The following is a 15635-nucleotide window of genomic DNA, read 5'->3' on the forward strand; positions in this document are numbered from 1 at the left end:
TGCCGGTGATCGTGTTCCCGGGCGGGCCGGGCCCTCCCCGGGGTGGATGGGGCTCTATTTTGGGCACAGTGTCGGTATTTCTGAATGAACGCGCGCTGCTGCTGTGCTCACCTGCCGGGAGCTGCTGCTTTCCAGCACAGATACCAGCGGGTGCTCGCATCGGGTCAGCGTTAGGGATGCTTTCGTTGGGAAATAAATCGTGAGCAGGCTGGAGAAGATCCTGTTGTGACAGCTCCTGTTTTCAGGCTTGTGTAGACGCGGATCTAAGTTAGCAGCTTACCGCTGTGTGATGCCCCGCACGTCGTCGGCAGCGCAACCGAGAAGGATGCAGAATGTGAACCATGGATGCAGTGGGGTGGAGGGCACAGTGACGGTGCTGGCTGCTGTCCCACCACTCAGGGGCTACACGGGGTTGTTTTCAATGGGGATATATTGATTGCAGTGCCTGGACTGACTTGCTGCACTGCAATCTTCCTCTGCACCTGATGCCTTACTATTTGCTGTAGTTTTGTAATCCTGTCTCTGTTCAAAGAGTTAAATGAGATTTTAAACCTGAGAAGCATTGGCACAGAATCACAGAACCGTTACGATTGGAAAAGACCTCTGAGTCCAACCATAAGCCCATCCCCACCATGCCTACTAACCGTATCCCTCAGCATCACATCTTCACGGTTTTTTAATGCCCCCTGGGACTGTGACTTCATCACCTTCCTGGGCAGCCCATGCCAATCCACCACTGCTCTTTCAAAGAGTAAAATTTTTTCAGATGTCCAATCTGACATTCTCGCCATATGTTGAGGAATTGCCTTTTTTCTTGTTTAGCTGTGCTCCTGAACATATACAGATGTGAGATATTATGTGACAGGTTGTTAATTGCAAGTTATTACACTCTGGTCCTGTAGTCTCTTATAGTAGAGGCAATATAGAGTGCAAAACTTTGTTCTGTGTGTTCTGAAAGCGCAGTCTTGTTTTCCTGAAAGAATATGGCTTAGACAGGAGAGGAACCAAACACTGATCAGGCTTGTACAGGTGGGAAGTCAATCCAGTCTTAATCTGAACCAGGAGGTTTTATTGCTTTTGCAAGCTACCTTCCAAAATGATTGTACAACTTTTTTTTTTTCCCAGAGTGATTCTTATTAGGAGCAGAAAACACATTTCTGTTAGACAAAACATAGTGCACGTTTCCACGTACTCTGAATTTCTACGCTTGTCTTAGAACTCTAGACAAAATTCTGAACCTGCTAGAAATTAAATAATAATGATGAGAAATAATAAATACTGCTGCCTTCCTAGAAAACGGAGGCAAAATGCCAGCACAGGTTCTTCTCTTATTTGATGTGTCAGGCAAAGCTTAAGTAACAGATACCAAAGTAATTAAGAGCAAGATGTAAAAATAAATTTAATTGCCAGAATTAATTGCTTGTTGAAAACTTTCCTAAGATAGTATGTTGGCTTGCTGTCATGATAATCAGATGAGATAATTTCTTGTCAATACAACTAATCTTAGGGCATCTCTCAGTGGTCCTCATTTGACACAGCTGTTTAAGTGCTGATAGAGATCTGGGTTTGTATAACTGAAATACTATGGTTAATAGTAAACACGAGATGGTCTTTTCTGTTGCATTTAACCAAATAGACAGCAGAGTGGTAGTGTGTGAACTGCTATATCTGCGTACAGGAACGTAATCTTTGTATTCTAAGTAATGTAATATTTATTGTATGCTTGTTTGTTTGTTTGTTGCCATTAGATTTGTAAAGATTTAGATACTGGCTGAGATGAGGCCAAACTCCTGGGTGCTTGGCCAGTGAGGTGGTCCTCAGGGAAGGCTGACAAAAAGGTCGTGCTACATGTGATGGTTCTTGAGGTAGCCATATTGACAAGTTGGGTATAGTCATGCCATTTTCCAATAGAAGGTCAAGCTGGTGGGTATGTGGAGCACTTCCAATTGCCTGTATCTCGCGACAACTGGAACACTGGCTTGCTGAAGCTTTATACTACTGTGCTCTGCTAAAAAAAATAAAAATAAAAAAGGGTGTCCATCAATGGCTTTGTACTGAGGTTGGCTCTTCCCTTCCTTTGAAGAGAGAATGCATTACTTGACAAACTTTGTATCTCCTTGAGGTGCTCCATTTTCCAAGGATTTGTCTCACTTCCTTCATGGTTCGTTGTCAGTCAGTCTCCAAAGTGCTAGCTTGGTATTTCAGCCAAGTATTCCTTTTCTTTGTACTTTATTTTCACTGTGATACTCTCTGAGACTGGGGGTTGCTCTCCTGGCTGTTTGCTGTAAATGTGTCTGCTCATTAGCATCTCACTCCCAAGCACCTCAAAGTTAGGAATACAAAAAAATAGAGCTACTCTTTGAGTTGATACCTCGTTCTGTGTCTTCTGAGTATCTCTATTGTAACATCAAAAAGGGATAGCTCACAGACAGTCAGACTGTTGTGCACCTTAGTGCAAAGGTGGAATGTTGCTTGCTCATTTCTGCATGCGTGAACTAACGTGGCGCTGGCTTGGTCCCTGATACCTGGGGTACCCCCGTATGAGTTTCCATTCAAGTTTTTCTCCTTTGTAACTTACTGTCACTTAAGCTTGTGCAAGTTGCTCTATGCTATCTTCAGAAAGATCCGAGCATGGGAGAGCCTGCTGTCAGGCTCCTGGCTCTGATAGAGAATGTGCATTGTATCCTTGCTTGTAGGATGCGAGAGTGTTTTCTGTTTGTGTGCATGCATGGTTGTGGGTTGTTGATTTTTTTTGTTTGTTTGTTTTTGTTTTTTGGCTGGTTGGGTTTTTTTGTTTGTTTTTTAGCATTGTAGTTCTCTTCATTTGCTTTGGATTTTTTGATATTTTGATGGCAGAGGGGATGGAGTGTGATGGGGTGAATATGGTCCAATTTCATTGTGGCAGATCTTTGAGACTTACTCAGCAATTATGTGGTTATATCTATAAGGGAGTAGCATACACTTAAAATCAGTTGCCCAGAGTTGAGGAAAATGAATACTTTGGCCATGCACTTAGAGCAAAAATAGCATAAATGGCTTTTGTGTGTGGGTTGAAAACCTTTTTTGGCACCAGAAGGTTGTTAGCTCTTTCTGTCCTTAAACATTTATGGCATTGCTACATTGTTAAGCACTAACTACTTATTTGGCCAAAGAAGTACATGGAAACAAATGTCTTGTGCCAATGCTATACATGGCCTAAACATAACTAATGGCAAGGAGAGAAGTGGGGAATGAGAAAGTACAGAGTAGACCATTAGGAAAAGAATAAAAACACATGTATTGCTTTAAAAACAAAAAATTCAAGTTAAGCAATGCCAAAAATAACCTTGAATGTATCTAAAACTGGAGTAAAATTGATGTCAACAATGTGTTCATTTATTGTGTTGTATGATTGTCATTTTATTGCTCCGAAGTTATGTTATTTGAAGAGAGTGAGCAGTAGGAGAAATTCAAGAGTTGGGTGCTCTTAGTTCTGGTCCAGAACTGTGTGGTTTTGGATACTTCGTTCTTCCCTCTGCAGCAAAATCTTCATAGAACTGCTCTGTGGTAATTAATACAAGCGTAGCCTGGATTTCTTCATCCATCAGTCAGATGTAGAAGACTTGTATAAATAAAGCCCCGATTTGGGATTTGGGTACTTTGGAGGATTTCTTCCTGCCCCAGTCTCCTTCTTGTGCACCTTCCTGCTTTTGTCTCCCACCCAACAAAGTCTGTGTTTAATGGCTAGATTACATGATACAACAATGGCACTATTGTAGCATTTGAAAGCAGTGCGTGCTGGAGGCTTCTCACTTATTGCAGATTGATGGGGTGCATGGGGGTTTCCACATCACTGCTTGGGGTCTTGGTGACAGCAATGAGAGAGAGGAAAAGAGGGTGGGTGGCAGGTGCTGAGACAAGCTCAAGGCACAAGACTCTTTCTTCAGCTTCCCTCTGTCTTTCATGCAGGAAGCTACATGAGTATTTTTCAAGTAGTGTTAGAATTCAAATTTGTGCATCAAAGCATGTGCAAGTATTTAATGCAGTAGACGGTGTGCTCAGAAGTGCCATGGTTATGGACTGTCCAGATGTGACTATTGTGTGTACTTTTGTCTTTTTAGTGATGAAGCAGCCATTATCTCAGGGACAAAGCTCGCTAAACAAGTCTTGAAGGAAGTTCAAAGGGATGTGGAATCGTGGATATCCTGTGGGAACAAGAGACCTCATCTCACTGTCATATTAGTAGGAGACAACCCAGCTAGTCATATCTATGTCAGAAATAAGGTAAAAGCAGCTGCAGCTGTAGGTATGTACTAGGTAATATAAGTGTTCCTTTGGTGAGCACAGGACGCTGTTCTTTAAAAAATTCTAAAAGTGGTGAAGAGAATCCCTTTGGATCTTTATCTCATGTCACACCTTTTTCTTCCTCACCTTCTCTGATTTACCTAAGGTGAAGAAGTTGCAGTGATTTACAAAGGAAGTAATTCTTATGTCATGTGCATGGTAGGCATAATTTTAATGGTGCATCTTAAAATGTTACTGGGAGGTAGTTTGCACTGTTACTTTTAGAAACTGCAAATGAAAGGTGAGTGCTGAGGAATAACATTTTTTTTTCATAGCATCGTATTTACCTTCATCTGTATGTGGTGCATCTCATGGAATTTCTGGCTTGTTGGATGCTGTAGGTCTGCAGTAAAGCCAGGCAGTCTCATCCAGAACCAAAGTTTCACAGCTGTATATGTGAAGGGCAGAGTTTTAGATATAAATCAAATAGTAAAGCTGAGGGACTGATTACCTGGAATACGACTCAATCACCTCAGAATGGAAGAGCATCACAGCTTAAGCAGAAAGCATTTTCTTGCTTTTGGTGGAGCTGCAGTCTTGTCCTGTGACTTGAAAAATCTGTTGTAAGTTTGGTCCTGCAGAAGTAGAAGAGCCATCGGATAGTGCCAGCGTTACTAGCAAAGCTAGGTCCATTTGGTTTTACTCATAATTCTCAAGAGCATAGTTATAGATAAATTCTTTTATGCATTGATTTCCAAATATTCTTTGTCTTTGTTTTAATTTTGAAGCTGCTGTGTCAAATTACTAACTTTGTTGTGAGATTGCTCTTGATAACTGGAAATATAGCATTAAAGACCAGAGAGTCTTATTCAAGACAGTTGTTGAACATTTAACAGATTTTTGTACAGCGTGAGTAATCTCTCTCTAAATTTCCTGATACAAATAAGTGTCTTTCTTTTCCTGTCAGGAATTTCTAGTGAGGTCATACTGAAGCCTAAATATATTTCTCAGGAAGAACTCTTGGATATGACATTAAAACTCAACAAGGACTCAGCAGTTAGTGGTGTATTAGTTCAGCTGCCTCTCCCAGGTGGGTGTTATCTCACTCCCTACATATGATCTATGTAAGAAGAAAATGTTTGATAACTTTTGCTGTTGCAAGTGCATCATAGTGACATCAGTGGCTCCAGAAAGAGAGCAAATATATAATGAAGGGTTAGATGAAGAGATGTCTTTTTCTGTTATTCTATAAATAGCAAGTCTTCTCTCAACTTTGTCAAGTTAACTTCTCTGATTTTGATTTTATTTTTTCCTACCATGTTGCAGTATTTTGTCGTGAATACCAAAACCTTTGTTCATCTCCTGCATTGTGCCAAGATACACTGCTTAGCAGATAGTGCTACAGTCTTTCTCAGAGTGGCTCTTGCTTGCACTCTAAATGTTCATTTGCCTGTTGTGTGCTTTCACCAATATTTGAGATAAGCATTGTGTTAAAGACTTGAAAGCCTCTAGCATGCTCCTGTTGATTGTTTCCCCACTCCAGTTCTGTACAATAATCTCACTCTTTGCAGCTGGCAGTATGGTACTTAGTGCTAAAATTTGTAGCTCTTCATATCAATCTCTAACTTCATTAAACCAGTGTATGCTTTCTCTTAGGGATTTGCCTAAGCTAAGAGAGTCATTGTAATAGACTGGGTGACGTGTTGAGTTTTCCCCTCTTTTTTATTTTCAAATGTTGTCTTTTATCACATATTTAGACTCTGGGCACTGAAGGGCAGGAGCTGTCTGTTTTTAGAGTTCATAAAGGAACTGAAGGATGTGTTTTGTTCACGTTTGTAATAACAACCAATGTTAATTATTAGTAAGTTCTGTCATTTGTATTACATGAGAAAACTGATGGTTGTGGACAAGTTTGCCATCTGCTGCAGTGAGTTAGCCACTAGGTGGAAGTAGAACATAAGGGAGGAGGAGGAAATCCTGGGCACAAAGTCGGGAACAGCTTGAAAAGGTGGGCTGGTTTGGGAAACATCTATCCCTGCAATAACAGATTAAGGCAAACAGGTGATTTAATGAATTGTCCTCAATATTAAGAACTTACACAAAAGGTTAAGTACTGAGAACCTAGGGATAGAAGTCTTCCTCTCTGTGTGTTGCATAGTTCACAGACTCTCCATACAGATTCCCAATCTACTGCTGTGTTCTCTGGGAATTGGAGGTATTGTGCATATCTTAGTTGCACTGATACTCCATCAAATGGTTGGATACCACTTGGAGGAGTACTTTTTGTGTGTGTGTGTGTGTGTGTGTGTGTGATAGATAAAAAGTCATTGCAATCGCCTCCTGAGCAGTCTGCTTTACAGGGACTTGAGCCTTGCAACTTGTCAATTTTAAGCTTGTTGAACATTTCACAAGGAAGGATCAGAACATAATTCCAGTTATGTCAGTTTAAGTCAGTTTAAATATCTGTTGCTGATATGTTTGAATATTTTAAATTCTCAGGTAGGTGGTGAGCTTGCCTATAAACTGATACGTCTGTTACCATAACCACATTAAGAATAAATAGTCTTTCTTCAGCCTGTGAAACTTGTTGTTTTGGGGCTGGCTGCTGTCTACCTTACTAAAACCTTAGAGGCATTTGATGAATAGTACAACGTTTTCAGCGTTACATTGTTTGTATACTTATCTAGCAGAGGTAAATATCCAAACCATCATGAACTGAAAATCTTCCGGAGATTCTTTCTACAGTAGATGTTGGATATAACTTTGATTACTGAATTATTGTTACTGCTGAAACACCATGTTTCCTCCAGACTTCTTGAGTGAGAAACGGACAGAAAACTGATGTACTTCCTTTTCCAAAATCCTTTTGACTTATCTTGTAACAGAAGGATGCAAAGCCCAGAAGTTGTGAAAACCTAATCAGCAGTGTCTGCTCATCCCACAGTAGGGGTTGTTGTGTGGAGTGTTGGATATTTATTTATTTTTCACAATAAGCCACACACAGGTGTGGCTTTTGATCAACACTGGGATAAAAATAGAAGCAGAGGATAGCTTTGTTCTTTCAGACCTGTGAGCTGCAGCAACTTAACTTTGAGGATTACCATCTTTGCCTGAGGAAAACTTCCTTTCTGTGCCCCTTTGGAGCACTGTACTTCTGATGTGGTAATGGCTTCGTGGAGACTTTGCTCTATCTTTTAAATTGCCTGGAAGATAGGAAGACATGTTTGATGTTTATTTGAGATAGAATGTGAAAAACTTGACATTTTCTTAGTTGTAAGCAGCAAAGAATTGTGGGATAAATTAGGATAAACATCATGTCATTTTGTGCTTTGGAACAGTTTATTCTTTGCTCCCTGTCTATACTTCTCAGAATCTTTTTTTGTTCCCTGTTTTTATTTTCATCAATTTCTCTTTTGAGAACCAGACTTCATTTCTAGTATGTGTAGACTGGAGAGCACATGCTTATTGTGTAAATAAGAGAGCATGTTGGAGTAGCTAGGAAAGTGAAGGCCAGTGTAATGATGCAAGTTTGGTTAACAAGAGCTGCTGCAAAAATAGTGCCTCCTATTTTATTGTGTTAGCCCATGATGTCACAGGCAGATATCAGTGGTATGACAGTAGAGATTGAACCTTCCTCAATGTGTAGATTTGTCGAGATCTTGCCTGGAATGGATGTTCTGTCATCATATAAAAGAGATAAATAATAATTCTGAGATGATACTGAGCTTTGAGTGTAATTCTTGTAAAAGTTTGGGAAATTATTAGACAGTGAATCAGTAGACTAAAATTGACTGAAGTATCACTAGATAAATGTATTTCTCAAACAGAATTTCCTTTATAGGTCAATAGGGGGACATAGTTTACCGCGTTCTTCCTCTGGAGTGTCCAAATCTATGCAGGCTTTGAACTTGATTTTGTAACTTTTCAGAGATGAAACTTGCTAATGCATATCTTTTTCATAATCAGGTATCACCATTTAAGCCACATTTTATGTTGTGAGCTCAGCAGTTTGAAACACTTATTTGTGTTCTCAATTTTCTGAAGTATGACGTAATTGGATCCCACTGATAAACAAATTCTTCAAGTCACTTGTGCTGTAAAATGGAAACTGAAAGCAAAAGTTCATGATTTCCTTACATTTGATTAAAACTTAGGACATAGATTCTGTTTGGTATGGGAAATATGCACTAAAAGAAAAATTCTCCTATGATTTTTTTAAATCATTTTTGAGCCAAATGATGATAACTCTTGCAGAACAGACAAGAGATACCTTGCTTGAACTTCTAGTTTTATAGTTATTGTCGTCATTCACAGCTTAGTATCAGCCAATAATTTGGACTGAACCTATAGCATTAGCAGCGTTACAGATGGAATCATAATTTTCAGTAAACTTTAAAGGTTGAGGTTGCAAACTCCACCTTTGAGGGGAGACGGTTACTCTAGCTAGATGGAATTTGTGTGTTTCTCTGTGTAATGATTTAGATAGGAGTGATGACCTTTAACAGTTGAAAGAAGTGTAATTGGAAAGCAATGTTTCCCAGACCATATAGATGAGCGGACAGTTTGTAACGCTATCGCACCTGAAAAGGATGTGGATGGATTTCATATTATCAACATTGGACGTCTGTGTCTCGATCAGCCATCTGTAATACCTGCCACTGCTGCTGCTGTCTGGGAAATCATAAAGCGGACAGGTAGGAAATTAATCTGTATTTAATTTTTGTTGTTGTTGTTGTTATTTTTTTAAAACACAGAAGGAATGAAGGATAAAGTCAGGTGTGGGTTAAAAGATGTGGACTGTCTTTAATGTACTGCTCTCAATGAAAAACCAGTATTGGATCAGTCTAATAAGGAGATGCCAAGGAGGATGGGATATTTTGCCAGTGTTATAAATATTAAATGTAGATTATAGTTAATGTCAAAGACTTTGAGCATTTTGAATATTAACTTATTTTCTACTGTTTAGTGTTGCATAGAATTTTAAGGAATTGTACTTACTTCCTGTATAATTATCAAATAAAAGACTGCAATGCGTAGATCCCTGTAGGGTAAAGGGAAAAGTGCAGAACAGAAATGGGAATATTCAGTTGGTTACTAGAAGGGAAAAAGATGCATTAAATAGGTGCCATTTTCTGAGTACAGTATGCTCCTACCAATGGACAAGAGAGCTTTCATTTCACTTTGTGGTCAGGAAAGAGAATTTTTGAGTCTACAAAGGATGACTCAGAAAAACTCAATTACTTGCCAGTTTTGTTTCTCTGCTGTGAAAGCTGAGTGTTATTTTGTGGGTTCATACCTTAAAGTTCAGCCTTGTGGGTTTCCAAGTCACACTGATGTCAGCAATCCACAATAGCAAATAATTGCTATTATTTTGGCATTGAGAAGACGGGTTTTGGTATTTCAAAATAGCAGAATAAAATGTTGTGTTCTGTTTTGGTTTCTTATAAGGAATACAAACATTTGGGAAAAATATTGTTGTAGCTGGGAGATCTAAGAATGTTGGAATGCCCATTTCAATGCTTCTGCATACTGATGGAGAACATGAAAGGCCTGGAGGTAAGTCTCTGTTGTCAGGTGTCTTAATGTTTCCATTTTAACAATTGATGAAATAGTTAAAATAAAGCTCACCAGAGCATTTGGATAAAGGGAAAGCCTTTCTCTTGTATGACATTAACAACTGGAGCAAGGAGATTACTAATACATTTGCTGATGGTTTCTCGGCAGAAAAGGTCAGTTTCTGAGCTGGGCTTTTTCTGATGTTATGTCATCATTTTTATCCTCCTTTTGAAACAAGTTCTGTTTAAATTTGAAGATGTTTTCCAGTCTGATTGATTCTGTGATTGGGACCTTGCACAGCTTCATTCAGTGGAAGGAGTCCCTGCATATGGCAAGGAGGTTGAAACTAGATAATTTTTAAAGGTTCCTTTAAAGGGTATGTTTTTGGATAGGTTTTCAGTTTTTTGGAGATGATAAGCAAAAATGAAAAGCTGCGGTCTGTCTTCATCTGTGATGTTTTCTTATGTTGCAACTATAATGTCCTGCAGGTGGCAATATGTGATTAGATAGGAAAAAGTTCCTTACAAAACAGTGTATTCCATAGACAGATCAAGACACTTTTTATTTTTATAAACTAGTGGCTTAACATAGCAATATGGTGCTAGGCCTTATTTGCTAATATCCTCTTATTTTCTATCAGAAGTAGCATTATCAAAGTTAAGTTACTTATTCTTTGTTCTGGCATTATCACAATTAAATGGAAAACTCACTCTTTCTGAGGTGAACTGCTATTTTGAAGGTAGGGACCATCTTTTTTTTTTCTTGCCTCTCCTTAATAGTGATGAGAGCAATTCTTTGGCTTCAGGAGCTGACCACAGGCACGTTTATCCTTAAGCTCTGGAGAGGAAATTAGTACTGATTTTACTGCTTAGAAGCTATGAATATATGTAGCTTTGGATTTAAACCACTGTTTACTCTGAGTCTGTAAATACAGTTTATGAGTCAAAAGAACCTCATAATGTATGGTTTTGGTAGCAGGGGTTGTAGTGTTAGGCAAGATACCTTTCTTATCTTTTCCGTAACAGAAGATTTCTCCTTTTTATTCCATCCTTATTCCATTCCTTTGTCTTGTTCCCCTTGAGTTTTGTTGTTTTATTTTTTTATTATTAGTTACTTTGGAGATCAATAGGTGATATTGCAGAAAGGGGGGAGGGGAGAAAGAAGGAAAGTAGACATGCAGGCTTTATGTACTGCTTGGGATGTTTTTACCATAAGAAAGTGCAGAGGTAGTTTGAAGGCAGTTGTTTATTCCAAGTTCTTGATGGACTTAAGTTATAGAAAATCAGTGGAAGACTTCTAACTCTTAGGAATTCCACTTATGTCAAGAAATAGCTTATGCACATATGCACTTCTCTGTTGACATTAACTGCACATGTCTTCATCTGCTTCTCCATGAGTGCGGAGACTGAAGAGGGACTGGTGATAACTGAAGGAGAGGAGCGATGAGAGATAAGGGAAAAGGGCAATGAATTCAGAGCGCAGACAGATTGAAGATGAGATTCTTGGGGAAGAGAGTTAATGAGATAAGAGGCACAGATTAGACAGTTAGACACATTCCAGAGGAAGCATCTGTGGTGTTAATGTCTGAGATGGCAAAAATCTTTAATGGTTAATGAAGTGGCTTATGAGTTCATGGTGGATGGAAGGTGGAGATGAACACAAGAACACTGAGCAGAACAAATAGTTGATGGAGATGCCATCAGAATCTGGGAAGAATCTCCTTCAATACCTTTTACCTTTGCATTTTTTGAGCAGCCTCAGAGAGACTGCCACCCTTGCTGCTGGACTCTATATGTTATTTTAGTCACTAATCCAATGACATTTTGTTTCGTGTGTAGTGGTCTTTCCTCAGCATCTCTATTGATCTGCACAAGGCTTTTCATGTCTTGCTGGCAGGGTTTATTTGTAGCTTTGTGCCAAGCAGTGTGGGTGCATGCAGGAGCGGGCCCCAGAGCTTTTGAGTTTACCCGAAAGGATGTGGTCTTACACTTGTGATAACTCCAAACACTTCCTACTCTGGTATAAAGTACAGGTTCAGCAGTTTTTGCTTTATCAGGAGACAGAAGAGCTGGTCAGGCATCCACGAAATCCCAGTACCTTTTTCAGTCTTTTCCATTCCTATTGTTGCATTTGACCTAAGTAAAATGATTACTTAGAATATCTTGACTGGGTGGGAAAATATCTGACTGAAATTGTACAGATCATATAAATATTGATGCTGCTTTTGATTGTGTTACGCATGTGAGTTCAAGAACATTTCTTCTCTATGAAATCTGTTGATGTTCCAGTTGACAGAAAGATTTGGCTGTCTGACCCTCGTGTGCAATCGTTGTTCAGATGGGAGAGTTGATTGATTAGATATTCAACATGAGCCAGCAATGTGCACTTGCAGCCCAGAAGGCCATGGGTTGCATGAAGAGAAATGTGACCAGCAGGTTGAGGGAGGTGATTCTGTCCTCTACTCTGCTCTCGTGAGACCCCACCTGGAGTACTGCATCCAGTTCTGGGGCCTCCAACGCAAGAAGGATGTGGAGCTGTTGGAGCAAGTCCAGAGGAGGGCCGCGAATATGATCAGAGGGCTGGAACACCTCCCCTATGAGTACAGGTTGAGATAGCTGGGGCTTTTCAGCCTGGAGAAGGCTCCGAGGGAACCATATAGCAGCCTTCTACTACCTGAAGGAGGCCTACAGGAAAGCTGGGGAGGGACTTTTTATAAGGGCAGGTAGTGACAAGACGAGGGGAAATGATTTTAAACTGGAAGAGAGTAGATTTACACTAGATATAAGGAAGAAATTCTTTACTGTGAGGGTGGTGAGACACTGGAACAGGTTGCCTAGTGAGTTTGTGGTTGCCCCCTCCCTGGAAGCATTCAAGGCCAGGCTGGATGGGGCTTTGAGCAACCTGGTCTAGAGGGAGGTATCCCTGCCTGTAGCAGGAAGATTGGAGCTAGATGATCTTAAGTGGTCACTTCCAACCCAAAGTCATTCTATGATTCTATGAAAGACTCTTGGCCCCAGAGTGTCATTGTTGTCATAGCTACTAAACTCATAGTTCAGGCCAAGGAGAACCTTGGTTGTCTTTTTCTCTTGTTGGTCAGATTATCAGCCATGCTCATTCTTGTAAGGGGGAATATCAATAAGAAATAATGTCAATCCGAAGTTTATGTATTAACTAATCCTGTGTCAATTTTTAAGAGTAAGTGCTTTTTCATATATGTAAAATGCAAATGTTGTGAGCATTCTGCCTATGCTGAAACAAGTGATGCATCACTAGACAAACCTGGTGGTCATCTTTACTGTCCTTCATGTACCAAAATGAGTCAGTCGTACTTGAAAGTAATTGCTATATAGGCCCTTTCTATCTATTAATTGTCAATCTTTATGTTTCAGGAGATGCTACAGTGACCATTGCACATAGGCACACACCAAAGGAACAGCTCAAGATCCATACTCAACTTGCTGACATTGTCATAGTAGCTGCAGGTAATGTGGTTAGTACAACCAAAAAACAATGTTTAAAACCCAAAAAGAAAAGCTTGGAGTCAATTGGTGGCACTACTTGGTATTTCATGTATTTTACCAAATAAGTGGTGCTCATGCTTGCCAAGGGTGTCATAGTGTGCAGGATTTCTTGTAAGATGGACAGGTGATCTGGCACTTTGTTCCTGTCCTTCGTATTTGTAGACTCGTAAACTGTTTCTCATCACGTGTGACACCTTTCCCTTAGGGAGACTTCAGAATGAACTCCAGATTGGGAACCAGTTGGTGTGTAGTTTATACAGGTATAATTATGTAAATTAAGACATTCTCTGTGCTGTGCAAAAATCATGAGTCATCTAATTTTTGGCAGGAGGTTTTCTTTAAATCAGCTGGAGGTGCCATTCATAAAAGACAATGGTATCTTTCTCTTGCTGTTTGAATTAAGAGCAAACGTAGCAAATTAAATAGTAATTTTGGTAACACATACATGTTATTCATAGCTGGTTTTTTGTTTGTTTACAATTATCATGTCAAGAGGAAGAAAATGATAAGTGCAAAAAGGAGGGGCTCTGAAAGATCTGTGAAATACTTTGTTTGGATTTTCTAGGACAAAGAAATAAGCAGTGCTACTTCTGAGCAATCTTTGGTTTTACTTTACTGATATCTATTGATGGAAATAAAAATTAAACTTAAAAACAAACCAGTCTTTGATAAAATTCTGTATCCCGTACAACTTGAGATATCTTCCTTCTCTTGTATGACTTTGGAGGATCATAAATGGGGAGAAATATGAGCATATTTACTCTTTTCTGCTCCTTCCCTCCCTGCTCCCCATCCTTGAAATGTAATCTTGGGAAGTTATTTTTCCAGATGAAGACAGGCACATGTCTAAATCTCCTTGCTTCTTGGTGAAGCAAGATGTCCATTCCTTCAGGGCTTCATTGCACTGTCATCCCTTTCTTGTGCTAGGTCAGGAACAAGAAGTGGCTTAGTTCTCCCACATGTGATTAGCCAACTGTGGGTCAGACTGGAATTCACATGCTGTGGATGAAAAATAACGTGTACATTATTTGGAAATAAAGCAGTAATATCAACATTCACTGCTGCTGATTTAATCATAGTTCGGGGTTTTTTACATGCTGAACAGTTTGTCATCAGTTAGACTTGTAGTTAAACACTTCAGTAGCAATTTAGCTGCGTTCATTCTTCTCATTCATTCATTCTCCCTGTGTCTTTTGTAAGAGGAGCATGATACAACAGTTATTACACAATGTGAGATAGACTTGAAGTGATGCACAATCCAGCTCTGCATTTTTTTAAAAAGTGTGCAGCCCTGCCCACTACCACTCTGTCTCTTCTCAAAGGAAGTGAAAGAGAAAATAACAGAGGAAAAGCCCCTTACTACCAAAACCTTGCTACATAAACTCTGTGCGCTATGTATAATAGCAAGATTCCTATTATCTATCTGTGAGGAATTTCTTATTCACTTTCATCCATGGCTGTCGAATAAGCCAAATCAGACGTTCATGTTTTTACTCTAGGCTTTGAGAATGCCCGTCTTGAGAAGTTGTCTCTTGTTTATTTCCATCCAAGAGAATTGGCTGTGCAGCTCTTCTTCTTTGTAGCTATTGATGCTGTTCCTTTCTTCTCATTCCCTCCCAACTTGTTGCATCATAAGGCCATCCCTCCATAAAGTCAGTGTGTCTGCTCCCAGCCAGAACTGCCTAAGCTCTGTGCCACACAGCTTTTGCCTTTTTGGCTAACGTATAATGTTTCCTTCTCACCCTGTCCCTTTGGATATAACCTGTGGCTCTTCTGTATGGAAACTGCTAAATTCCTGGACTGCTTGATTCAGCCTGTGGCTGGTTTGCTTTCTCAGTATTTTACTGTTTTACAATCCTTATATCTAAACTGGGATCATATAGGACTTGTTTGCTTGTTTGTTTGAAGCATGCTTCACTGTTTTCTACAAAGCTAGAAAGGAAAAAAAAATTCCCACATTGTTCAATCGCTGCATTTTAGGAATTGCTACTCCAACGCTTATCTCTCCCTGCTTGGTATGCAAAGCAGGCTTAAGTAAATGGATCTGTTCATTTGCTTTGGGGGTTAGTTTATTTGTTGCTCTGTCATGGTTTCATGATTTTTCATTATCGGTATTCCACATCATAACATCATGCAATGTACTGGGGGTTTGACTGCTGATGCTCAAGTTCCGGGTGCCTGTCCAGCGGAGAAGAGCAGCTACGTTTCCCCAGGGGGCTTTGCGGTCAGCGAGGAGATATAACTCCCGGCAAGGTCACCTGATGCTCTCTTCTCTGCCTGCGCTGCTTCGCTTGC

General features: G+C 39.8%; 1 protein-coding gene across 1 annotated transcript; it reads left to right on the top strand.

Annotated features, from left to right (window-relative positions):
• Positions 1–1605: 1605 nt before the first annotated feature.
• Positions 1606–15411, top strand: MTHFD2L (methylenetetrahydrofolate dehydrogenase (NADP+ dependent) 2 like). Its single transcript, XM_019615118.1, has 6 exons — positions 1606–1682; positions 4029–4285; positions 5231–5353; positions 8805–8957; positions 9712–9819; positions 13209–15411. The coding sequence occupies exons 1-6, from the start codon at positions 1606–1608 to the stop codon at positions 13403–13405; spliced, it is 915 nt and encodes a 304-aa protein (XP_019470663.1). The 3' UTR covers positions 13406–15411.
• Positions 15412–15635: the final 224 nt, after the last annotated feature.

This window comes from Meleagris gallopavo, chromosome 4, assembly GCF_000146605.3.
Source record: "Meleagris gallopavo isolate NT-WF06-2002-E0010 breed Aviagen turkey brand Nicholas breeding stock chromosome 4, Turkey_5.1, whole genome shotgun sequence".
Taxonomy (NCBI): Eukaryota; Metazoa; Chordata; class Aves; order Galliformes; family Phasianidae; genus Meleagris; species Meleagris gallopavo.

What these genes read in the sequence shown, in the direction of transcription:
- MTHFD2L (XM_019615118.1), top strand. Translation starts at nt 1,606, where the DNA reads ATGGTCTTTTCTGTTGCATTTAACCAAATAGACAGCAGAGTGGTAGTG. An exon ending in CTATATCTGCGTACAGGAAC is followed by an intron (nt 1,683 to 4,028) that starts GTAATCTTTGTA and finishes TTAATGCAGTAG; the next exon opens with ACGGTGTGCTCAGAAGTGCC. An exon ending in GGAAATCATAAAGCGGACAG is followed by an intron (nt 8,958 to 9,711) that starts GTAGGAAATTAA and finishes GTTTCTTATAAG; the next exon opens with GAATACAAACATTTGGGAAA.